This window comes from Pipistrellus kuhlii, unplaced genomic scaffold (genome assembly GCF_014108245.1).
Source record: "Pipistrellus kuhlii isolate mPipKuh1 unplaced genomic scaffold, mPipKuh1.p scaffold_m20_p_15, whole genome shotgun sequence".
NCBI classification, from domain to species: domain Eukaryota; kingdom Metazoa; phylum Chordata; class Mammalia; order Chiroptera; family Vespertilionidae; genus Pipistrellus; species Pipistrellus kuhlii.
In genome coordinates, this window is record NW_023425460.1 from 28,083,534 (window position 1) to 28,109,702 (window position 26,169).

The following is a 26,169-nucleotide window of genomic DNA, read 5'->3' on the forward strand; positions in this document are numbered from 1 at the left end:
ATTTATTTTGAAAGAAACTCTAGAGAGATCTAGGAAATACAAAAGCCAATATTCAAATGGTGCCTGGTTTTAAAATTAATTACATTATGCTACCTATGTCCAACTCACACAGTCTTTGTCTTGGGAGTGGAATTGATGGTTGATAGGATTTGCATATAGTTTTTGGTTTCAGTAGGTGAAGTCAATTCTCAATTGTTTCACTTCAGCCCACCTAATGCTTTACTTTGAATTTAGTTTCTGGTTGGCAAATTATGAATTGGATGTGACATGTTCCTGTTGACTAGTTTTATTGAAACACATTTGTGTTCAATATAACATATTATACATGACTGCTGCTATGCAAAAAGGCATAATTGAGTATTTGCAGTAAAAACCATGTGATATTTAAATATATATGCTTTGGCCTTTCACAAAAAAAGTGTGTGGGCCACTGACCTATACTATTTGTTGCCATTATGTTTTCTATCTTGTGTCCTATGCTATTTTTAAATATTAAACATTTATCATGTGAATCCACTATTGTAGATACTTAGAAATTTCAGATACTGGATGTGCAGTTACTGCCATTTACTAAGTTGAAGGTCCCTTTAAAAATATTTGCAATTAAGCTTTCCGGTGGTGATGACCTCCCCACAACAATATGCCTCTCGCTAAGGATCTCCTCCATCCCTCTCCGGAAGAGAAGAGGATACACAAGAAGAAGCATCTGGTGCAGAGCCCCAGTTCCTTCTTCATGGATGTCAAATGCCCAGGATGCTATAAAATCATCACTGTCTTTAAACGGTAGTTTTGTGTGTTGGTTGCTCCACTGTTCTCTGTCAGCCAACAGGAGGAAAAGCAAGGCTCACAGAAGGATGCTCCTTCAGAAGGAAGCAGCACTAAAAGCACCTCAAATCAAGATGAGTGGGAAACCATCCCAATAAACACATTTTGGATACAAAAAATATGTATTTGCAATTAAAGTTAGAAAGTGAGTACTTAATTCAAGTTGGAATTTAGTTGTCAAACAATCAAATGAAAAAATTTATATACCAGTTTTATTTGAAAGAACATTAGAATTACAAAATAATGCCATTGGTGAGGGAACAGAACATCTTTCAGAATCGTAAAGCTGTGTTAAAATATTGGAACGTGTTAAATCTATTGATTTCTTACAAGCCTTTTCTCTATCCTGCAGCATTGTGTTCCCCAGTTTTCCCCTTTTACTTTACCTTTCACTTCTGTACAACTTCTGATTTCAAAGTTCTGCTTTATTGATTTTTAAATCACTACATATCACTTTTGCACACCATTTGTTGAGTGATTTCTAAGTATATACAATAGTGGATTCACAATGATAAATGTTTAATATTTTAAAATACCACAGATTGCCTGTTGAACCCAAGAATCACTTTTTCAGCTATTTGTTTTATAATAGTATTTGGTTTGGAAATAAAATCTTATTAGTAAATTATTTAATTTTCTTTTAACATTTTCATTAATTACATGAAGTATATTAAATCTAAAGAGCATTTGTTTAGCCAGTGTTGGTTATACCTTATGCAAAAAGTCAATGTATGACAAAAAACTTTAATACTTATGGAAGCTTTTCCTTTGAATAGGCTCACAAGTCTTGGGATAGAGAGTCCGTGGACATACGGTACCGTAGACTTCAACATTTGCTTGAAAAAAGCAATATCTACTCTAAATTTTTATTGACTAAAATGGAACAACAACAGTTAGAGGTATGTATATGTGATTGATGATGACTTTTGACCAAATATAGTTTTGTGTAACTGTCCGCACAATCAAGTTGAAAAAACATTTCTGTCATTTCCTTGTTTGTAACACTAAGAAAAATTATTTTGCAGGAACTGAAGAAGAAAGAGAAATTAGAGAGGAAAAAGGAATCTTCCAAAGTTACTATGGTAATGTATAGTAATCTAGACCATATTGTATTGAAGAAATTCTTTTGTATTCTTTCAACTTTATTGATCATATATTTACTTTGATAATTTGTCTTTGTTATAAACTTTATAGGAACATGTAAAACTGTTTCAATATTTTATATATGGAAGGAGAGCTCTAAAAAGTATTACCTCAGTTTTATTCTGTGGGCTATATTTCATATATGCAAAATTTTACTTTTTTATTTGGGAAAAATCTACAAATGTTTATACTGCAAAGCATTTTATTAGTGGCCAGTACTTTTGGAGCCAGTAATTATTACTTTCTTCTTCATATCTTCAACCTCATCATGTCAACTTACAGCCATAACAGGACATAATCAAAATCTGTAGCTTGTGTATAGCTGTAACAATTGGCCAGATTGGAGAGGATAGTCTTATAATATTTCAGATGATAGAATAGTCATTTAAGGGTAGCCTGAATTTTATTGTTTCTATTTTTATATATATATTTTTATTGGTTTCAAAGAGGAAGGAAGAGGGAGAAAGAGAAACATCAATGATGAGAGAGAAACATTGATTGGCTGCCTCTTGCACACCCCCTATTGGGGATGGAGCCCACAACCCAGGCTTTTGCCTTGACTAGGAATCGAACCTTGACCTGGTTCCTAAGTAGACGCTCAGCCACATCCATCCAGCTAGCCTGAATTTTAGATGTGATTTTTTGAAGATTATGTTTCAATGTGAGGCTGTTTAATGCCATAATGATGGGAAATGTATAAAGAACACCTGTGCTAATGAAAAGAGGAATAAGGGTGATATGTATTGAGTACTTACGTGTTAGTAATCCTCAAAAGAGCTTTTAGGTAGAGATACTGTTATCATCCCTGTTTTACTTATTTGAGAGACACATTGATAACTGCATTCTGCATGGCCCCTACAGGGAATTGAGCCTACAATCAGGGCATGTACCCTGACCAGGAATCTAACCTGCAACCTTTTGGTGCATGGGACGTTGGCTCAGCCAACTGAACCACACTAGCCAGGGCTCCGTTTAAAGAAGTTGATGCAAGGAGATTCACTATAATCCATCCTCATTTTCAGATTATGTATTTGAAAATTAGCATACCAACTAAAATGTATTTGTAACCCCAAAATTAACATGTGTTTTTATGGACATTCATAAGCATGTGCATGTACAGAACGGCCAAAAATTTGAATCTCCCAACACGTGTTTTCCTGCTAAGGTCAAACAAGTGGTGATCTGCCTTAAGCCATCACACTATAAACAGGCGTTCTTTTTGTGTTCTATCTAATGCTGTGATTTTTGTTGATTTTGCTGTTTAAAATGGCCTGTAGCCACATTGTGCCAAAGTGCTTTCTGGTGTTTCTAATTTGAGAAGGTTGTGTTGTGCATGATGGAGAAAATTCCTAGATTATTAAAGCTTTCTTCAATAGGTACAGTGCTTTTGGTCCCGAGTTCAATGTTCTTCAACATATATGTTAAGATAAAATAGCAACACACATAAAAACAAGGTTATATATTTCATCTATTGATAAAAATGGGACCAGAAAATGCAGGAACCTAAACGTGTATTTCTCCTAGAAGCAGTGGTTTAGTGTTCACTAATTTATTATTTGCAGTGAATTTATAGAACCTAACTAGTGAATGAGAATTCACTGTAACTTACTTGCTGAAGATTACAAATCTGGTAAATAAAAATACCAGGATTACTTTCAGGCCCAACACTTAGTTCCAGTACCAAACTGCTTTTATTAGGAAATATCAAAATGCCAATAGGAGAATAGGTAGGGTATTTATTTATTTATTTATTTATTTATTTATTTATTAGGTAGGGTATTTTTAAGTTCAGTTATTTCATTCTTAGTGTGGTTAGTGATGATGTTAATGTACATAGTTGATAATATTGCAACTAAAGTGGTTTTCAAAAACTGATATAGTAATTTGTTGTTGATTTCAGGGACTTATTTTGTTTTTTTAAAGAAAAAATAAGCACTTCTAAGATAATTTTACTAATTTAACCTTTTAATCTATACCCTTCAGGCCTATTGATTTAATTCATCCTTCACTTTTTTCTAGATAATTTTTATTACCAGGGTTTGTTCCCCGTACCCCCATCTCCGCTTTGTTCTAAAGTTGCAAATTATTAAATTTTGTCTATTCCATCTCATCAGTCTCTTGGTATTTTCATTTTGAACCCTCTTTTTCTCTCATTATTTGAGTTTATTGGTCATTTTCATTTATCATACATGTTTACCTGCTTCTTAATTTTTTTCCAGCTCTGTGTCAAACTGTGTTTGAACATTTCTTCCTCTCCCTTATCTTCTCTTGCTATGTTTTTAGTCAGTATTTTATTTCTACTTTTCATTGTATTTAACTTTAATTTCACTGAAAATGAGTACTACTTTTATTTAATACCAGTTGAATATCTTCAGCATAAGCATAGAAGATGTACATGGGAATTTCAAAATAAAAATGTCTTTTATGTTTAACTTTGAAAATTTTCTTGTAAAATAAAAAAAATGAAGAAAATAGAGGGTTTTGGTTACTAATAAATTATATTAGAAAAGTACAGAGAAAGGTTATGAGTTGGTAAGTATAAAAATAAAGAGTTGTGGATGTGGTTCAACTGCAAGGAACATTTACTTAATTTCATTTTAATATACAATGCCACAGCACTCCTTAGAAAAATAATGTTCTAAATCCTTGTCCTGTAGGGTAAAAGTTCCATTGCTGCAAGTGAAGAGAATCCAGGTAAATTTCCTTATTCTCGTCTTGAGAATATGTGTTTATATTTTTGCATTATTTCCTATCAAAAATTAAATAAAATTTTTTTTACAGTTGTGAGAAAGAAAAGAGGAAGAGAAGATGAATCATACAATATTTCAGAGGTCATGTCAAAAGAGGTAAAAATAAAGGGGGAAGGGCACATTAGATTCAGTGTTCAGTAAAATCTTTTTGTGGGTTTTAAACTATTAAAGCTGAATGGATTGCGGTTACCTACTTGAGCACATTAGGTGTTTGAGGGAAGAAGATGGTATCATCTTCCTATTTGTTAAAGGAACATGAGCTTGGCCTAGTCATAAATTATTATAATATATTGAAACCTCAAAACCTTAAGAATTTTGTTCTTTTTCCTTCTTGAAGACCATTAGGGAACTAAGATCACATACTCGTTTCTAAAACCAGACCCTTTTTTATCTTCTCACTTGTGGCCTCAGAATAGGAACTAATAAAAGAACGTCTTCAGTTATGACAAACCTTAAATGTTCCCTTAAACATATTTTAATGCATCACATTCTTTTATTAAAAAATTCTAACTTTATTACCTACAAACTTTTTCTTTTACCTGAAATTTAAAAATTCAAGTTCTTTACATGTTAATAAAGTGTAAAATTTAAAATTTCACATAATTATTGTCTTTACAGATATTTCTCCTTACCCAGCCCCCATTTAAAAAATAATAGTCAGTACCCACTTAGTTGATTATGGAACACACTCAACCTGCAGTTGAAAACATGTTACTGAGGTTTGTTGACCTTTAGCCAATCACACCGTTGTAAATTTAATTCATCAAATGTTTGTAGTATTGCCTAAGTCACTAGGTGACACTAGGTACTGTCTCCACACAAATCAGAACTCTTTTATTCTGTATTTTCAACTTCTCTTTGCCAGTTGTGCAGGATTGTAAATTCAGATGTCTGCACAGAGGCCTAAAGTGTGCTGGAGTTGAGATTATAATACTTTTGGGAATTCTTAAGTAATAGGAGTAGTCACAAATTGATGGGTAACTATTCAACCCTGAATTTTGGCTGTTGTAGCCTGAAAGCAAGCATAGATATACTGTAAACAAATGAGCCTGACTTTTATCTAATTAAACTTTATAAAAACAGGTTGCCAGCTGGAGTTGGTACACAGGGTATAGTTTGTCAGCTTCTTTACTAGAGCACTGTTGACCATGTGTGAATTTGGACCTCATTTATTTAGACTTTAAAAAATGGAAAATTCAGGAGTAAATATCCCAATTTATTGCTACCTAATTAACAATTTTATAAGACACTATAGGTTTAATTTTGCCTGCGGACTTTCAATTTGAGATCTATTTTAATTACCATGAGAGCCTTATCCCCATTTTTCTGGCATAAAATCGGAGCACTAAATGTTGGGTTAAGTATATGAATGAACCATATACATTTTTATTTTGTTTTCTCAATTTTCTAGGAAATTTTGTCTGTTGCTAAAAAAAATAAGAAGAATGAGGTAAGAGATTTAAAATAGGTATTAAATTTAAGAATTTTATTTTCTTTGATTCTTTTAACCAGTATACTTTTTTCTCACCATTTACCTGATTTCCTAGCCTTTCAGAAGTGTCCATTTGCTTTTCCCATAGCATGTCCAGTTGTGACATCATTTATATTAGACTTTTCCTAAGAATTAACTGAATCCTCATTTTCACATTTTTAAAAATATATATTTTATTAATGTTTTACAGAGAGGAAGGAGAGGGATAGAGAGCTAGAAACATTGACCAGCTGCCTCCTGCACACCCCTCACCGGGTTGTTCCTCCAACCAACGCACATGCCCTTGACCAGAATTGAACCTGGGACGTCCCAGTCCTCAGACCGACCACTGAGCAAAACCAGTTTCTGCCATTTTCACATTCTTAAAATAGAGTTGTGGAGGTCCCAAACCAATAAAATCTGTCATTGGTCATAATTGGTGCTGAGTGTCACAAACAGATAAATTTACATTCTTGGGGGTGATAGTGTGAATTTTTAAACTTTACTTACTTTACGCTTTCCCTGCAATGAAAGTAATTACTTATTTTGAAGTAAATGTTTCTATGTTCCTTGAAAGGAAATTGTTTTTTCTTTTATAGACATCAATTATGTGGGTGAAGGAAATAGTTAAATTTGGTAGAACTTAAGAGTTTTGGGAAGGAGGTATAATCGTAAAAGTCTTTTCAAAAGTGTCTTTCTCCCCCCAGTTGCTTTGCATTTGGGGGAAAGGTAACTATGTCTAGGGTTTTATTTCTTTTTTTTCTTTTTAAAAAAATATATTTTATTGATTTTTTACAGAGACGAAGGGAGAGGGATAGAGAGCTAGAAACGTCGATGAGAGAGAAACATCGATTAGCTGCCTCCTGCACACCCCCTACTGGTTATGTGCCTGCAACCAAGGTACATGTCCTTGACCAGAATCGAACCCGGGACCCTTCAGTCCTCAGGCCAACGCTCTATCCACTGAGCCAAACAGGTTTCAGCTAGGGTTTTATTTCTACATACTTAATGCTGTAGCACTGGGTAAATTTTAACAGTTAACATTCTTTATTAAGTAGAGAGTATCAAGTAGCAGTGTGTATCAAACTTCTAATTAAAACTTTTTTCTTTATAGGATGAAAGCTCCTCTTCTAATCTCTGTGTAGAAGATCTTCAGAAAAACAAAGACTCAAATAGTATAATTAAAGATAGATTGTCGCAAACGGTTAGGCAGAATACTAAACTCTTTTTTGACCCAGTTCGGAAATATAATGGACAGCCTGTACCCTTTCAGCAGCCAAAACATTTTACAGGCGGTGTGATGCGTTGGTACCAAGTAGAAGGCATGGAATGGCTCAGGGTAATGAATTCTTAATCTTAATACAAGATAGCAGTTAATTTCTATATAATAACCAATTAATGTAACATCAGTTGAGTTGTTTCTTCCATTTTCACTATTTCATGTAAAACATTTGTGTGTGAATACTTGTTTTCTTATTTACTCAGTAAAATTTTTTTTTTAATATATTTTGATTTTTTTACAAGGAGGAAGGGAGAGGGACAAGGAGCTAGAAACATCGATTAGAGAGAAACATTTATCAGCTGCCTTCTGCACGCCCCCCACGGGATGTGCCCACAGCCAAGGTACATGACCCTGAGTGGAATTGAACCTTGGACCCTTCAGTCCTCAAGCATGCTCTATCCACTGAGTCAAACCGGTTTTAGCACAGAGTAAATTTTTAAAAGTGAAAGTTATCTTGCCCTCGCCTGTGTTGCTCAATTATTGGTTGGTCCTGTGCATCTAAAGTTTGCAGATTTGGTTCCCGGTCAAGGCAGAGCATATGCCTGAGTTTTGGGCGCCATCCCCAGTTGGGATACAGGAGGCAGGAGATCAGTGCTTGCTTTCATTCATATCGATGTTTCTCTCTCCAAGAAAAATCTTTAAAAGTGAAAATTATCTGCCTCTTGGGAGTGCCTCAGTGTTGAGCATCAACCTATGATCCATCCAGGAGGTCATAGTTTGATTCCCAGTTAGGGTACGTGCCAGGTTCACAGGCTCAATCCCAGTGGGGACAAGCAGGAGGCAGCCGATCAATTATTCCCATTATTAATGTTTCTGTATCTCTTCCTCTCCTCTCTGAAATCAATTTAAAAATATAATAATTTTTCAGTGAAAATTCTTACTCAAGGCTACCAACATATTTATGATTTTGATACTGTCCTGCCTGCAAGTATTATAACTTATTAATATGTCAGTCTCATCATTACTATCTTTGGGTAAAAAAAAAAAAAAAAACACAGTTGCTAATTCAGTAGGAGATTATATGAGAATTTAAATGCAGTGTTCATTATTTTGTCCAGATGCTTTGGGAAAATGGAATTAATGGCATTTTAGCAGATGAAATGGGATTGGGAAAGACAGTTCAGTGCATTGCTACAATCGCCTTGATGATTGAGAGAGGAGTACCTGGACCTTTTCTTGTCTGTGGCCCATTATCTACCCTTCCTAACTGGATAGCTGAATTCCAAAGGTTTTCCCCAGAAGTAAGTCATGTTTCCTTTCGTATATATAATTTCAAATGTTTGTTTTGTTGTATGAATTATAGATCTCTTACTATAATTATATTGATTTCTGAGTAAATACATTATATTTCAATCTCATCAATACCTAGTTGAAGTTCAAAAAGATGAATAAGTATTAGTACTATTGGACTTATTGCCAAAAAATATCGATGGATGATTTTCTGTGTATTGGATAATTTGGTTCACTTGAAATAGACCTAGGTAGATTTTATTCTTTAATTCTATTCTTATTATGGTTGTTTTCCTTCCATATATATTTTTTTTGTCACATTTTTGACTTATAAGAAACATTTTAGAGGTATCTTCGTAATCTGTGTTGGCTTACATTTGATTGATTCTTAAGGCTTTTTAATTCTCCCATAGTAGTCCAATAATTTATTAGAATTAATTGATTACAAGTATCTCAAAAATGGTGGTTATATTTTCAAATTTTTATGTAAAATCTTTTAGATACCTACTATGTTATATCACGGGACCCAGGAGGAACGTCGAAAATTGGTAAGGAAGATTCACCAACGGAAAGGAACACTGCAGATTCATCCTGTGGTGATCACTTCATTTGAAATAGCCATGAGAGACCGCAATGCATTACAGGTGGGAATAAACTTCATTGGATTCTTTGTAATCCATTAATCACATTTTTATAACTCATCATCCAGTAGCATTTAAAAAAAATTTTTTTATGGAAGTAATAGATTGTATTGTGCACATCCCCTTAGAAGCTGAAGGAGCTGTTTAATTTTAACAGATCAGATGAAGGTTGGTTGCGCTTTGTAGCCATAATGTAATTTTAAGTGAGTTAGAATCCATCAGATAAGGCCTAATCTGTAAATATATTATAGGTATGTCTTGGAACATGTGCTTTAAATAGATAGAACTTACTTAAATTTAATCAAATAAGAATCAGCTAAATGGCCCTTGCCTGATGTGCTCAATATAGAGTACCTTCCTGATAAGTCACATATAAGAATTAATTACTTAATGCATAAATAATAGACTAATCATCATGAAAACCTTTCTAATTAATTATTTTGCTCTTCCTACTCAGCCCATACTGAAACATAATCTTCCTTGTCCTAGTTTTAGCAGTTGATGGCATTGGGGGTTGTGCAGGGTTTTATTCCTGATTAGTATAAATACTTGAGTTCACTAATTTATTTTTCAAAATCATTATTTCCATTGCATTATATATTTTTTTTATGCCTATTTATAAAGGATATTTTTATATTTTGTTTGGCTTTTTAAAGTAGATGGCTTACAGAGAGAAATTTTTCATGTTACCTGGTTTGCCATATTATCAGAAAAAGAAGTCCCAAGTTATTTTTATTAGTCATAATATTTTAAAAAAATTTATCTTTAAATAAAATTAATACATTCTACTATGAATATATAAAGTAAAATACTAAAGATGCCTCATTTCACACTCTTCCCCCAATTTGACAATTCTTTTATCCAAGAATATCCTTGCTGGTTTGGTTTTTATACTTCCAAGAAATATTGCATATTTTTTTATTTTACAATACAAAATATTGGGTCGGCAAGTAAGTAATTGCGGATTTTTTAAAGAAAATCAAAGACAATTTTTTCATGGAACTAAATAACTTTATTCTGTAATGTATTGCCCATTTTGATCAATGACCTTTTGCCATCTTTCAGGCAGCATCATAATCCCACGTTCAAAAAACTTCTGGTTTTTATTAGCAAAAAACTGAATCAGGTACGATTTGACATCATCATCATTATTGAAATTTTTACCATTCAAGGAGTTTTGTAAAGATCGAAACAAAAAGTAATCAGATGGTGCAAGGTCAGGACTATATGGTGGATGTGGCAAAACATCCCAACCAAGCTCCATTAATTTTTGCCGAGTGACCAAAGATGTGTGTGGCCTTGCATTGTCATGATGGAATACAACACCTTTTCGATTTGTCAATTTGGGCCGCTTTTCTTCAACTGCATTGTTTAATTTCATTAGTTGTTCAATGTAGACATCAGAATTGATCGTTCGGTTGGGTGGTAAGAGTTCAAAGTAGACAATTCCTTTGTAATCCCACCAAACTGATAACAAAACCTTCTTTTGATGAATATCAGCTTTTGATGTTGTTTGAGTTGGTTCACCTGGCCTGCTCCACGATCTTTTCCGCTTGATATTGTTGTAAACAACCCATTTTTCATCGCCAGTTATCAGTCGTTTTAAAAATGGATCATTTTTCATTACGTTTCTTTAGCAAATCGCAGCTGCTAATGTGTTGCGTTAACTGTGATTCTTTCAGTTCGTGAGGAACCCATGTATCGAGTTTTTGAACATAGCCAAGTTGTTTTAAGTGATTTTCAATGCATGTATGTGATACATGAAGCTTCTCTGCAATCTCACGTGTTGTACTGTGACAGTCCGAATTGATTATTGCTTTGATTAGGGCGTCATCAACTTCAACTGGACGACCAGAGCGTTTTTCATCTTTGAGTGAAAAATCACCAGAACGAAATTTGGCAAACCAATTTTGACACTGCCGTTCTTTTAAGGCTTCATCACCATAAACAGCACATAACTTTTTATGAGCTTGCGATGCGTTTTTCCCTTTGTGGAAATAAAAAATCAAAATATGACGAAAATGTTCCTTTTGATTTTCCATTTTTCAACGAACGCCAAACGAAAACTACAAAACAGATCAAAAAACTTTTTTTACTGATTAACAGCTGAATAGCCAACTATCAAATAACAAAATGTGTTTTACATTTTTACTACATCTGCAAACCTAAAAATTCAACTGAAGCCATATGTGTGAAACCCGCAATTACTTACATGCCGACCCAATAAAAGAGATGAACTTTAAGTTGACCTGGTCAAGGTAAAAGAGAAAATACAGCTATTAAAAATGGGAAGTTAAAACAATTTTCATGACAACACAGTAAAACTAAATGGATGGCTTTCCACAAAGATAAAAATGAAACCTAGCTCCAGAAGAAAGGGGAAACCTAAGTAAACCAGTCACTATGTAAAAACTTATACCACAGTTTATAGTGTCCATCTTAAAAACAAAAATTGTAATGCTGTTTTATTTTTCAGAGAAAAGCTTTCAGTTCTTTAGTTCTTTAATCAAAATTTGACAATGCATTAGGATGGAAAATTAAAGACACTATATAATGTGAATGGAAAAATATATATTTTATTGATTTTTTTTCACAGAGAGGAAGAGAGAGGGATAGAGAGCTAGAAATATTGATGAGAGAGAACCATCGATCAGCTGCCTCTTGCACACTCCCTACAGGGATGTGCCCGCAACCAAGGCACATGCCCTTGACTGGAATCGAACCCGGGACCTTTCAATCCGCAGGCCAACGCTCTATCCACTGAGCCAAACCAGTTTCGGCTGGAAAAAATCTTAAATACTTAATAGGTAGGCTTTAATTTTTAGTTCCCGGCCAACTGAGGTCTATTTAGTGTAGGAAAGTTAATCCTTTTTAAAATATGTATATTTTATTGATTTTTTTTTTTTTTTTTTTTACAGAGAGTAAGGGAGAGGGATAGTTAGAAACATCGATGATAGAGAAACATTGATCAGCTGCCTCCTGCACTTCTACCAGGGATGTTCCCGCAACCAAGGTACATGCCCTTGACTGGAATCAAACCTGGGACCCTTCAATCCATAGGCCGATGCTCTGTCCACTGAGCCAAACCGGGCAGGAAAATTATCCTTTTAATAGATCAAAGGAAAGCATTATCTCAATAAACAGAAATGCAGTTTGTTAAAATCTAACATTCATCTCGAATAAAGGTTTTATTTTCAGAATTGTTTTTAGGAAAAATTGTGCAGTATCATAAAAAAAATTTTTCCTAAATTCTTTTTCAGCATTGCTATTGGAAATACTTAATAGTAGATGAAGGACACCGGATTAAGAACATGAAGTGCCGTCTAATCAGGGAGTTAAAACGATTTAATGCGGATAACAAACTTCTTTTGACTGGGACTCCCTTGCAAAACAATTTATCAGAACTTTGGTCACTGCTAAACTTTTTGTTGCCTGATGTATTTGATGACTTGAAAAGGTAGGTAAGCCAGTCATTTGAACTCTTTCTATGTTTCCCTAATCTTTTCAAATACTGTGTTCTTAGTTAAAGTTAATACCTTTATTCTAGATAGCTAAATTAAGATAATAGCTTTTTGGCAAATTCTTTGTGGTATATATTATATATTTTACTGTGTGTTTTTTTTTGTGTGTGTGTGTGATGTTTTCTCCCCAGGTTTACTGCAAGGTAATAAACATACATCACTCTATATATTGTGAAATGATTACTAAAGTAGATTTAGTTAACATCTATCACCTGCAGTAATAAGAAAAAGTATTTCTCCTTTTTAAAAAGAGGTGATAAGAACTCTTAGGGTCCGCTCTCTTAAAAATTTTCCTATATATCATACAGGAGTGTTAATTGTAATCAATTACAGTCCTATTCACTTATATCTGGAAGTTTGTACTTTTTTTAAATCACCTCTCACCAATTCTCCGTTTCCCTCTTTTAAAAAAAAAAATATATATATATATATATGTGTGTATATATATATGTGTGTGTGTGTGTATGTATATATATATATATATATATATATATATATATATATATATATATATATATAAATTTCAGAGAAGAAGGGAGAGAGAGTGAAACATCATTAATGAGGGAGAAACATCAGTTTGCTGCCTCCTGCATGCCCCCTACTAGGGATAGAGCCTGCAATCCTGGCAGGTGCCCTTGACCGGAATTGAACTCTGCACAGTTGAATCCACAGACCAATGCTCTATCCTCTGAGCCAAACTGAGGAGGACTGACTAGTAAATTTACACCAAGGTTTTCTTGTGAGTTAGAGGATATATTTAACTTCTATCCCCTGAATTGTTTTGTGAGGATAAAATGAGGAAAAACCATCTGAATAGGTTTCACAAAGTTAACAAATATTTTAATTGTTCTCAATTCAATAGTTTTCCTTTAATCATTGTAAAATAAAAAAAAATAAAAAAATAAACCTTTAAAATGTTTATTCACACAAAATGTGTGTCAAAGAGTTGAACATATGCCCTAGCCAGTTGACTTCGATAGAACGTCTGCCTGCAGATTGAAGGGTTCTGGGTTCGATATCAGTCAAGAGCACATACCTTGATTGCAGGCTCCTCCCTCGCCCGGACCCTGGTCTGGGCTCATACAGGTGAAACCTGTGGTTTCCAAATGTTGGCCCAAAGCCAGGCTGTCTGATTGTTAGTATAGACATTTATTAAGGACATTTTCAGGTCCTATACATTGCTGCCGAGTTAAAACATGGTGGTAAAAATCTGAATTTATATCTATACTGCCTTAGATTTCAAAGTTAGTTTACAAGGATGTGAGGCTGATCTGGCTGCAACATCTGTCACCCCATCTGACCACCAGGTTGATTCTTTAGCAGGTTACCTCATCACTCCATATGCATTCCTCCTGAAGCTGTGCGCTAGGCTGAGGAAGACCAATCCTTGGTAGGGGTGTTTTTCAGTCAAGGTGTGGCGCAGTGGCTGCTCTCCCCTGTTAGACCTGCCACACAAGCTCTCCAGGTCCATTTGTAGGAGAACACAGGATGGTCAAACTTCGAAGACTCCAGACACAGCCACATGAGGTGCTGCAAGTGGCAGTCTGCATTTTTAAAAGGAAAAAATAAATATCCCTTAGTGTTTATATATTTTTAACTATTGTAAGATTATGTTAATATATAAATCAGAAATATGCCCACTTTAAGAAAATATCTGCTTCTTAAGAGTCAGGTTAAAATAAAATGAGAAATGCAAAACAAATCATGTTAATATAACTGATTTGTGATAACTTGTAATCATTTCTCTTACAGCTTTGAATCTTGGTTTGATATCACTAGTCTTTCTGAAACTGCTGAAGATATTATTGCTAAAGAAAGAGAACAGAATGTGTTGCATATGCTGCACCAGGTTTTGTCTTTTTTCTTATTTCGCTTACTGTAGACTTAGAATTAAAAAGGAACCCTAGAGATTAACTGTTTTCAACTCATTGTAGTAGATTTTGAAAAATGAGGATCCTCCAAAGTTTAATGTATATTCCCCCACCCCCATGGCTTTATAACAGAACTCAAGTGCTCTTTGAAATTTTACTTTTTTCATGTATATTCATTCATTTGACTCCTAATGGTCACTGATGTTTGTCACTCAAAAAGTAAAATTAAGTGGTTTTTTTAATACAATGTTTGCCAGTAATATTTATATAATTTACTTATTTGCATGATCCATTATTAATGTTCATCAGTTTCCACACATCCAACTATCTTTACTTCAAGCAAACATAATCTTTTAAAAATAACCAAATTATTTTTGTATGTGGGCCTAAAAAGCTGCTTGATTGTGTTTTGACAATTTTATTCAAAATCCTTATAAACTTTTTTTACTTTAAAGTTTATATATATTTATGATAAAAATCTGGAACAGTATAGAAATGGGAAGTAAAAATAATCTCATGTATCCTATAAAATTTTACCTTTTATTTGGCTAATTTTCTTTAAGTATATTTGTTTCTGGGCTGATTTCCATAGGTGCTTCCTTTTCTTCCCCTACCCCTGCCCCAACACACCACTGGTCATGTTCTCTTTCTCTTGTAAAATGTCTGAGCTGTCTATCTCTGGTGAATTTCTTTAAAAAAATCTAAGAAGTTTAATAATGGTATAATTACCTTTTGCTTCTATGTTTTTAAAAATATGGAAATCAATTGTCATCACATATCTAATGAGAGAGTAATTTTAAATCTAAAGTTTTAAAATTTATATTAGGTTTTCATGTCCACATCTCTGGATTGATTGGTTGATTCATTGGTTTTTCTACTAATCCAAAACCTATATTGGCTTTTTAAAATATTTAGTATATATTAGAAAACAAATTGTGAAATGCTATGGGTAAATACTATAAATTTGTCATGTGGTTACCTGGTAGGGGAAAATCTCAAGGAGACATTTACCTCACCTTTTGAGATTTGATAATTATATAGGAAGAAAAGAAAAAGGGGGAAAGGGACCTTTTGGGAGAGTATTCCCTAAAATATAAGAATGTACAATATCCACATGTGTTTCTTCATGTCTAAATTTTAGATTCTAACACCGTTCTTACTGAGAAGACTAAAATCTGATGTTGCTCTTGAAGTTCCCCCTAAACGAGAAGTAGTGGTTTATGCACCACTTTCAAAGAAACAAGAGACCTTTTACACAGCCATCGTGAACCGTACCATTGCCAACATGTTTGGAGCCAGTGAGGTAGTGTGGTTTGAAATGCACTGTATCAGACAGCTGGCATAGAAAATTTCGTGGTTTCCAGTCTTGGGCTAATCACCTGTTTTCGGGACTTATGTAATAAGAGTGAATTTCTAACTGAAGTGCAAGGCATAAGGCCAGTAATACTATGGTCCTAAAATTTAAGTGACGTCTCCTACATTGTTTCTTTAGTCACCTACCATATTTTAAGAAATAAAGTGGAATGTGATTATCTTATCAGTGAAAATTAGGAGACCGTTAAATTTTGCTTAACTACCCAGGTTTTTCACTACTTTATGTGTCTATTTTTTTCTCAAAATACTTAAGGTTATGCATTTCTCTTTTGTACAACCAATAGATCTGTTCTCCCGTTTGCCTTGTAAAGGGAAGATCTGACTTGTTCTATATGTATTTAGAATTTAAAGGTGTAGCTTTTTAAAGATATTCCTTTCATTTGTTCTCTTTTTAGAAAGAAACAGTTCAGTTAAGTTCCACTGGACGACCAAAACGGCGAACAAGGAAATTAATAAATTACAGCGAAAGAGATGATTCCCCTAATGAATTGGACAGCTTGATCAGTCAGCTACAGCCAGAGCTTGACCAAGAAAGGTGTGAATTTAAAAATAAAGTATCCTTTAAACTGATAGTTTTTCATATTTCTCATATTTCTCGTATTCATGGATTATATATTTTTTATAGAGCTGTTGCAGAAGTGAATATTCCTGTAGAATCTGAAGTTGATCTGAAGCTGCAGAACATAATGATGCTACTCCGTAAATGCTGTAACCATCCATATTTGATTGAGTACCCTATAGATCCAGTCACACAGGAGTTTAAGGTAAATACTATTGAATAATGCCCTATTTTGATTTCTGTGCTTTTAAAATGTTGGGTCATTTTCCATATTGGAAAAATTAGAAATACAGTTGTTTAGTAACTCAGCTGATTTCCCCTCTGTTTCACTTGCTGTCTATTTGAGAGACACCTTTAGTTGTCCACCTTGCAACCAACCTGGCTGCTCATTTACATTTCAACAGAGCCACAGGAGAAAACCGAAAAGTTGATAATAAGTTGCAGATTTTCAGATTAAATAAAATTACTTTCTTGGGCAGCAAGATAAACAGCTTTTGATGGAAAAATAGCTTAATAATATTAGGAAATAAGTTCTAAGTAATCTTTAATACTCTTGTTTCATAGTGGTTTACAGCAGAGTGTCTCACCCTTGGGAATACTGCTATTTTGGGCCAGTATATTTCTTTGTTTAGGTGATGCTGTCCTGTGGATTATAGGCCATTTAGCAGCATCCCTAGCCTCTAGCCAATAGATGCCAGCAGTATTTCCTTCCCCCAGTTTTGTGTCAATCTGAAATGCCTCCAGATGCTGCCAAATACATCCTGGGAATGGTAGGCAAAATTTCCCATATTTGAGAATTACTGCTTTATAATTTTTCATTCAAGTAAAAAAGATAATCTAATGAAGTAATTTATGTTAACAAGAAAGTGAATAATTTCTTAATCTTCAATACTAGGTATATATAAGCTCCTGGGTTTTAATTTCTACTGAGAGTTCTACCAGTGATTTTCATACATATTGTATTTTCTTGAAAATATACTTGGTTATAAAAAAAAAAAATCTCAACATATATAAGTTTGACCTTATTCTCTTATGCAAAGCCTTTGGGGAAAGAGTAGAGGGAGTAAATCTACTTAAACTAAATTTTATTTTTGTAAAATGTGTTTTAAGTTTCAGAGCATGTCTTTCCTAGAGAAAGAATTATCTTCTGATTAAAAAATTTTTAATTTGACTTTGTTATTTTTGGGTGTTTTTTTAAATTTTATAAGGTTTTGTCTTTGAAAATTGAACTGTCCACATTGCTTTTATTTTGACAAAGCCAAATTATTAGTACATGATAATTACTTTTTGATAATTTTTTCTCTTTCTTTGTCCCCTTTTAAGGTTGATGAAGAATTGATAACAAATTCTGGGAAATTCTTAATTTTGGATCGAATGCTGCCGGAACTAAAATCCAGAGGTCATAAGGTTGTACTTTGGTTGGATTTTTTTATTGTTTAATTCTTCTTTTATTAATATAGCTACTAAAATATATTTAAATTTCAGGTGCTGCTTTTTTCACAAATGACAAGAATGTTGGACATTTTGATTGATTACTGCCACTTTAGAAATTTCAACTTTAGCAGACTTGATGGATCCATGACTTATTCAGAGAGAGAGAGAAATGTAAGTTTTCTTAATGTCATACATACTAAAGTTTTTTGTTTTGTTTTTAAATTCTTACCTGAATTTCTGAAGTAATATTAAAAATAGACCTAACAAATTGATAGATCCAAAAGAGCAAAAACCTTTTAGTCTTTAGCAAGTTACATAGTGTATCTTTTGTTAATATCCTACTTAAACTCTACTATACCTATTATAGAATAACATTTCTTCTCCATTTTGGCTCTTTCCTTCACTTCTAACGTTTTACTATGAAATTTTAAGAATAGCAATTAAAAGAATTTTTTGGTGATCTGTAAACCCACCTAGAACCTGCGGTTGAAACTTTACTATTTTTAATCGCATAGCTATAATATAACATCAGTCTGTTACCCTGTCCATTTAACGTTCCATCCTCTTACTGTATTTAAAAATAATAGATGATAGTCTCTTTCTAGTTACTTCAGCATATTTTGTCTTTTAGGGTGATACTTACAACCCTGAGGGAATAAAATTAATTATATATTTGTTATTTTGATTAATGCATTTATGAGGATGACCTAAACTATCAAGATACATTACCCATCTGCTCAAAAAATTTCCTCATGCTCCCTCAGAATAATCCATCTTTCCTGCCTGCCCCATCTCCTAGCCCACCAATTTCGGCTTTTATCACTTCTTTTTTTCTTTTTGCAAATGGGTGGCCTAGATTTTCCCTTCTAATATTTTTTAATTTTTTAATATTCTTTTCTAATAGTAAATGGTCTCCCTTAAACTTCCCTTGTAATGTAGATTTTCTTTAAGACCTGAGAACATAACTTTTCTTTTAAGCCTTACCCATGGATATGTTTAATGATTTTAGAGAGAGGGGAAAAAATTGGTGTGAGAAACATTGATCAGTTGCCTCTCATACACACCCAATCAGCAACCCAACCCACAACCTTTTGGTGAACAGGATGATGCTGCAACCGACTAAGCCACCCTGCCAGCCTAACAGTTGTTTCATAGATCCAAGTGATTGATTTGACCTCCCTTAATTAAAAATAATCTGTTTTTACTTAAAGTGTTTATATTTTTCTTAATGTCTCTCATGGTTATGGTTTATTACAGTGAAACAATACTGATTAAAATTGGCAAAGAGAAAAGTTACGTAGGTAAAGTCCAGAAGAAACTGAATTTCTAGTGGATTCACACAGGCAGCACTCAATTATCCCGGCAACAATTTGTAATAACACATGTTAAGTAAACCAGGGAAACTCAACTAAACCTTGACTTCCCGAGTTTTTATTAAGGGTCAGTCAAGTAGGCATGGAGCATGGTGTTTCTGGCCTGTGCTGTTCAGTTTCAAGCCCCAAATTGATACAGCATATCCTAGGGCCCCTCGGGTTTTTTTTTTTTTCCACAATCTGGGAAATAGGCCTATGATTTTTTTGTGTGTGTGTTGTGAGAAGAACATCTTCAGCGATTTTGTCTTTTCAGAAAATTGGTCTTTTTCACATTTTATGGCTTCTGGGGTTTTCAGTATTTACCTTTCATCAAGTGCCCTTTGGATGCTGAAGAACTCACAGCCAGTTTGAAGAGCCCACCACTGACCTCCCACTTCCTTTCCTGGCAAACACATGGCTGTGAGATGGCTGCTACACAGGCAGCACCCTAACCTCTTTCCAGATAGAAGTTTGTTAACTCCTGTGTTCTCATCCTTTTTTGCTTTTAGATGCACAACTTTAACACAGATCCAGAGGTGTTTATCTTTTTAGTGAGTACACGAGCTGGTGGCCTGGGCATTAATTTGACTGCAGCAGATACAGTTATCATTTATGATAGTGATTGGGTAAGTTGCAAGTATAATGTGCTGATTATCATTATATTCTGAGTTTTTTAAATCTTTCATTGTATACTTTGCAGTATCATTACATTCTGAGTTTTTTTTAATCTTTTATTGTATACTTTGCAGTTTCATTTATCTGTTTTGAAAAGGTATCCATTTTAAGTAAATAATTTAATCAGGTGTCCTGTGTGTATAGGCTGGAACATACTCTATCAATTATGCCAATGTAGAAGTCTAAGTTAAGGCACTATTAAAAGATCATGCATGTTGACTTTATCCACACATAGTATAAATTTAAATAATATAAACCTTACCTTGTTCAATGTTGTTTTTCTTTAAGAATCCTCAGTCTGATCTTCAGGCCCAGGATAGATGTCATAGAATCGGTCAGACAAAGCCAGTTGTTGTATATCGTCTTGTTACAGCAAACACTGTTGATCAGAAAATTGTGGAAAGAGCAGCTGCTAAAAGAAAATTGGAAAAATTGATCATCCACAAAAGTAAATACCACTTTCTTTTTTGCTTCAGTTGTTGTGTTGTGGATTTGTGTTATTTTCTTTGTAAAAAAAAAATGAGTGAGCATGGTTAGTGCAGGATTTATTAAACAGGCAGAAGGAAACTTGAAGCTGTAAAGAAAGACCTAAGTTAGTGACCATAGACATAAAAGGAAAACATTAGGGAGTTTCTAGATGAGGAACAAAAGGATAATATCAAAGTGCCTATCTGAAATATGTCATAGGAATTTGAAATGATGTTCATGCTTATTCTTTTTTTCTTTTTTAATTTGTATTGATTTCAGGAAGAGAGAAATATCAATGATGAGAGAATCATTGATTCCCACTATCCCCTACAGGGGATCGAGCCAGCAGCCCAGGCACGTGCCCTGACCTCCTGGTTGGTGGATCACATCAGCCGAGCATTGATACTTAATTCTTAATAAGAGCTTTGTTTGTCAAAAGAATTAAGAAAACTTGCAAACCTCTTCTTGCAAGTTTAATATATTAAATTCTAGGATGTTAAAAATACTGAGTAGTGCTATAAACAAATCAATTTACTTTGTTCAACTATTCAAAAAATATTTGACGGTGGACCTTTGGTCCCCACTCTGGCACCCTTGCTTTCTGGTAGCAGCGGGAGGGCTGGGATGAACCCTGTTCTCAGTGGAGGCAGGGGAGCCGAGCCAGAGCCATGGCCAGTACAGTGGTCACAGTTGAACTTATGCTTTGCAAGCCATGAAGCATATGGTGCCTCAAGTAAAACAAGGTTTTTTCAAAGTCTCCTTTCAGTGTTGGCTATTATAGAGGTGGGTTTGAACCCAAAATGAGAAGCAGCATTAATACTAGGTATAAGCCCTACTGCCAATAAAGGAAAACTAAGAGATGCTCACTGACTATGCTGTTAAATCACCCAGAAAAGGGAGGATCTCCTTATATAATATAACAACCAAAAATCAATGAAGCTAAAAAATGAAGTAAATATATGGTAAATTTTAAGTTGTTAGTCATGTATATAAAAAACAGCTTTTTGTAATAAAATGTCCCAAAGCTACACATTTTAAAAATTATTTAGCACAAACTAAGTCAAAGCATTGGTTTAAGTTTCTTATTTAAATTTGAAGTTTCTAAATCAAATTGTAGAATATTAATCATTAAGTAAATAATTTGGTATTTACTTCAAGGCAAAGTGAACTTAAAAGTCTGCTCTCAAGGAATCCCAATCTGATGAGACCCATACACTAGTAATTAAAATGCAATATGGTCCATATTATGATGGAATCAGTTTATATTATGCTACTTTCCTACTTGCAAATACAGATAAGTCCTCACACAACAAAATTTTGTACAAATTTAAAAATTTTTGCCTGTGCTGCTTTAGGAATTTGATGGGAATTTAGTGAAGTTTATAGTCTCATTTTCCTAAGTTCTGTTTTCAGTACTTTGAAAATTAAAGTTTAAACAATTTGAAATTAGTTTAATAAATATTGACTGTTTTATTGATGTATAATATACATACAGAGCTTGAGTGTACAGTGACAAATTTTGACATGTCTATACTCATGTATCAATCTTCTAGTGTAGGTCAAAGTCACTGATACTTCCATGTTCAAGTAGGTTTTCTACTGCATTCTTTGTCTATGTACTTTACCTACTTTTGCTCAACATAATATTTTTGAAATTCATCTGTGTTGTGTATGTATTAGAAGTTTGGTGTTTGTTTAAATAATTTCTGAATAGTTCATTAATCCATTTTTCTGTTGATTGGTGTTTGAGTTATTCCCAGTTGTTGATTCTTATTCATAAAAATCATATTTGGCCCAACCTGGTTTGGCTCAATGCGGGGAGTGTCAGCCTGCGGACTGAAGGGTCCCAGGTTTGATTGTGCTCAAGAGCAGGTGCCTGTGCTTGAGGCCCAGTATGGGTCATCCCAGGAGGCAGCCAGTCAATGATTATCTCATCATTTATGTTTCTATCTCCCTCTCCTTCCTCTAAGAAGGCCATAAAATTATATTTAAAAAAACTCATTGCCTACCCCAAGGTCATAAAGATATTTTCTCAACAAAAAAAAAATCTGGTATTTGTGGGCATATGCATTTATTTGTTCTGAGTCTTAGGGTGGGTATACATTTACAATCTATAAGAAACTACCAAACTTTTCCCAAGAATTTCAGTTACTTTTTACCAACATTTGGTCTTATCTGTCTTTAATGTAAGCTTTGTAATGTATTTTGGTTTTAAAAACAATTTTGAATTTCTTGAATACTTTTTCTAGATCATTTCAAAGGTGGTCGATCTGGATTAAATCCTTCTAAGAGTTTCCTAGACCCTAAGGAATTAATGGAATTATTAAAATCTAGAGATTATGAGAGGTATGATTTGTTGTTGTTGAGAAAAATGTAATTTATGGCTTTGATTTATCATTTAGTAAAAATTTTTGCTTTCTATTATAGGGAAGTAAAAGGATCAAGAGAAAAGGTCATCAGCGATGAAGATCTAGAATTGTTGTTAGATCGAAGTGATCTCATTGGTAAATATCTCTTATGCTTTTATTTTCATGGAAACTTTAAAACATAGACATTAACTGGAGAGAATAGTTTAATGTAGCACTCACTGTATGTGTGTGTGTGTATATATTGTTCATTAATCCTCAATAGTTCATAACATTCATTGCTATTCTTTGTCAGAATCTTTAAATTATGAAATTTTATCCACATCTTTCTCATGCATCATTTACTAAGAAGAACATGTTCTCAAATATAGCCATTATATAATTATTACATTTAATAGCATTGGCACCAGTTGTCTCATATCTTTTTACAGTTTGAATCAGGATACAAAATTTCATTGTTATTTCCCATTAGATCTATAACATCCTCACTTTTGTTTTTTTAATGCCATTAATTTGTTGGAGAAACCTATTTGTTTTATAGGTCTAAAATGACCTATATTCTGAAATGGGCTAATTTCCCCACACACTCCTTGAGCTGTCCTATTAATCACCTGCCTCCTGCACACCTCCTAGGTTGCAGGAATTGAGCCTGCAACATGATCATTGTGCCCTTGACTGGAATCCAACCCGGGATCTTCCAGTCCACATTCCAGTGCTGTATTCACTGAGCCAAACCAGCTAGGGCTCTTTAAAATACATCTCTAAGGACACAATTCAAATAGATATTCTGTTTATTTCTCTAGATTGTTAAATTTAGCAGAAGTTACTTTTTTTATTTAGAAGTTATTTTAATTAGCAAACTGATGTTTCAGTTTGTTGTGTGTCCCTTGTAGTCCTGTTCTATTTGTAATAGAATAATAAAAGGGCCATATTTCTATGTGTTCAAATTTTTCAACAGGTGACTCATAGCAACATCTTTTTAAATATTCCTCTTTAGGTTCTTAACACGTTTTAAAGAATACTTGTCCTAATATTTTTCTCTTAGATCAAATGAATGCCTCAGGACCAATTAAAGAGAAGATGGGAATTTTCAAGATATTAGAAAACTCTGAAGACTCCAGTTCTGAATGTTTGTTTTAAATACATCTATAGATTTACCTATATTGGTGTTAAAATCCAGAATGCCTGCTTAATTTTTTGATTTATATTATATCATTATATCAGTTTATATAATGTAACATTGCATAATTGATAGGTGGTAATTTTCTGAGCCTTATTAAGAACAGGGAAGTATTAAGTTTAGATTTCCAGATAAGTTTTCAGCTCAGTAGTGCCTTGGGTACAGCCTGATGTGTACTTAGCCACTGCCAGAGATATACTGTCTTCCTATGGAAGTTTAATGTCTTTCTCCCTCATTTCCCCTCTAGCAGTACAGTTTCTGGGTTTTTGGTACTTCATTTATGGAGTAGGCTTTTAATGGGGGAAAGATTGGGATTATAATTTCTATAAAATGTCTACCAAATAAATATTCATTTTCCAATGATCTCGTTATTTTTTCAGAAAGAATGGATCAGGTGAAATAATAGATAAGTCTTCACATGCAATGTGACAACATTATTTACCTGACTTGGTTTTCATCAAGATTTTATATATATATATATATATATATATATATATATATATATATATATGCCATAAAAATTTCAACTGTTATTGGGTTAATACAGAGGAGACTCTGGAATATACAGTAAGGTCTTAAAGAGACCAGAAACTGGAAGTTGCAATATATCATTCAAAATAAGAATAGAACAAAGAGAGGTGAGACCCTTAAAATCTATAGTAATTGGAGGTGGGAGTCGTATCAGAAGAAAATAAGACCTAGGAATATAAATAATGTAAAATTTTTAATAGAGGAGCATAATGTAATAGTTTATGGCCCTGTATGTATATCAGGCTATGAGAAATCTTGAATGCTCCCTGAACATACATTTTTGTGTAGATTGTTTCATGGGAAAATGCTATTGCTGCCATCTATCTTTAAATGTAGATCAGATTATCTCCACCTTACGGTAGTGGAACTAGGAATCACAGAAATACCCTGTTTAAGTCTTGACTCTCCGAGTGAGAATGTGATAGTAGGTTCACCTCTTTCCTCACCCATGCTGACACTAAGAAAAAAACAATCAGAAAATAACTTTTGAAAGTTTCCACCACTGCATGTCTATAAGTCTGCCAGTACCTGCCCATGCATCATCCTTTCTTATTACTATGGACATACTGTCTGTCCTAGCTAGAACCAAAGAAGCACCTCATTTCTTTTATAGCAAACTCCTTGAAATGTTTTCTATGTGCCCTTTTTCTTCTCCTTTTCCACTTATTACCCCTGGACCCATTGCAGTGACCTCTATGCCCTCATTTTACTTGAGTTTCCCAGTATTTCTTACAGATATTTAATCTTATCCAGCCTCATAATCATGGAATTGAGCACCTGATTGGTCTTAATCTGTTTTGTTCACTAAGCATGTTGGGAACATGAAACAAGAATGGATTAACAAGAACCAAGTGTACACTCTGGATAAATACTCCTATAATGAAGGAAAGACCTCAATAGTGGATTAGTTTACAAAGTGCTGTACAGAAAAGATGAAAACTAACCTGGGTGCATTATAGATTACCTACAAAGGTCAGTTAGCAGATGTTTTAACTGAAATAAAAGCAAATTTTCAAGGGCTTGAGCAAAACAAATTTCAACCTAGAGTTTTAGAGTATCTAATATTTAAAGGTGAAGGAACAAAGTTTTTAAGCATACAAATTTTGTCATGTAAAACTAGAAAGAACCAAGATGGTGATGTAGGTAAACACCTATACTCGCAGCCCCCCCCCCCCCAACCAACCAACAAAATTACAACTAAAACAGGACAACCATCAGAACTGCCTGAAAGCTGGCTGAGTGGAAGTCTTAAACCTAGAGAAGTAAAGAGAGCACAGAGTGGTAGGAGAGATTGAACAGCACCCACATGTGCTGTTTTTATTTTAAGAGGGAGAGCGAAACATCAATAATGAAAGAGAATCATTGTTTTGCTGCCTCCTGAATGCCCCAGCTGGGAATCAAGCCTGCAACCCAGGCATGTGACCTAGTTCATAGGTCCATACTCACCCACTGAGCAACACTGGCCAGGTGTGTGTGTGTGTGTGTGTGCTGCTTTT

General features: G+C 33.9%; 1 protein-coding gene and 1 pseudogene across 2 annotated transcripts in view; both read left to right on the forward strand.

Annotated features, from left to right (window-relative positions):
- The window catches only part of HELLS (helicase, lymphoid specific), a 28,432-nt gene extending 4,233 nt beyond the window's left edge, over positions 1 to 24,199 (forward strand). Inside the window, exons 3-22 of one of the 2 annotated variants that reach the window (XM_045581916.1) lie at positions 1,602 to 1,724; positions 1,851 to 1,907; positions 4,626 to 4,662; positions 4,750 to 4,814; positions 6,130 to 6,168; positions 7,304 to 7,528; positions 8,530 to 8,712; positions 9,202 to 9,345; positions 12,603 to 12,799; positions 14,616 to 14,712; positions 15,876 to 16,037; positions 16,504 to 16,643; positions 16,734 to 16,872; positions 17,991 to 18,074; positions 18,153 to 18,272; positions 19,963 to 20,079; positions 20,417 to 20,576; positions 22,846 to 22,942; positions 23,024 to 23,100; positions 24,008 to 24,199. In XM_045581916.1, coding sequence (XP_045437872.1) covers positions 1,602 to 1,724; positions 1,851 to 1,907; positions 4,626 to 4,662; positions 4,750 to 4,814; positions 6,130 to 6,168; positions 7,304 to 7,528; positions 8,530 to 8,712; positions 9,202 to 9,345; positions 12,603 to 12,799; positions 14,616 to 14,712; positions 15,876 to 16,037; positions 16,504 to 16,643; positions 16,734 to 16,872; positions 17,991 to 18,074; positions 18,153 to 18,272; positions 19,963 to 20,079; positions 20,417 to 20,576; positions 22,846 to 22,942; positions 23,024 to 23,100; positions 24,008 to 24,102 — 2,358 coding nt within the window. In that variant the 3' untranslated portion in view covers positions 24,103 to 24,199. The remainder of the gene's footprint in view (positions 1 to 1,601; positions 1,725 to 1,850; positions 1,908 to 4,625; positions 4,663 to 4,749; positions 4,815 to 6,129; positions 6,169 to 7,303; positions 7,529 to 8,529; positions 8,713 to 9,201; positions 9,346 to 12,602; positions 12,800 to 14,615; positions 14,713 to 15,875; positions 16,038 to 16,503; positions 16,644 to 16,733; positions 16,873 to 17,990; positions 18,075 to 18,152; positions 18,273 to 19,962; positions 20,080 to 20,416; positions 20,577 to 22,845; positions 22,943 to 23,023; positions 23,101 to 24,007) is intronic. The other variant, XR_006741697.1, reaches the window with a different exon arrangement.
- LOC118719321 lies at positions 625 to 944 on the forward strand (annotated as a pseudogene).
- Positions 24,200 to 26,169: the final 1,970 nt, after the last annotated feature.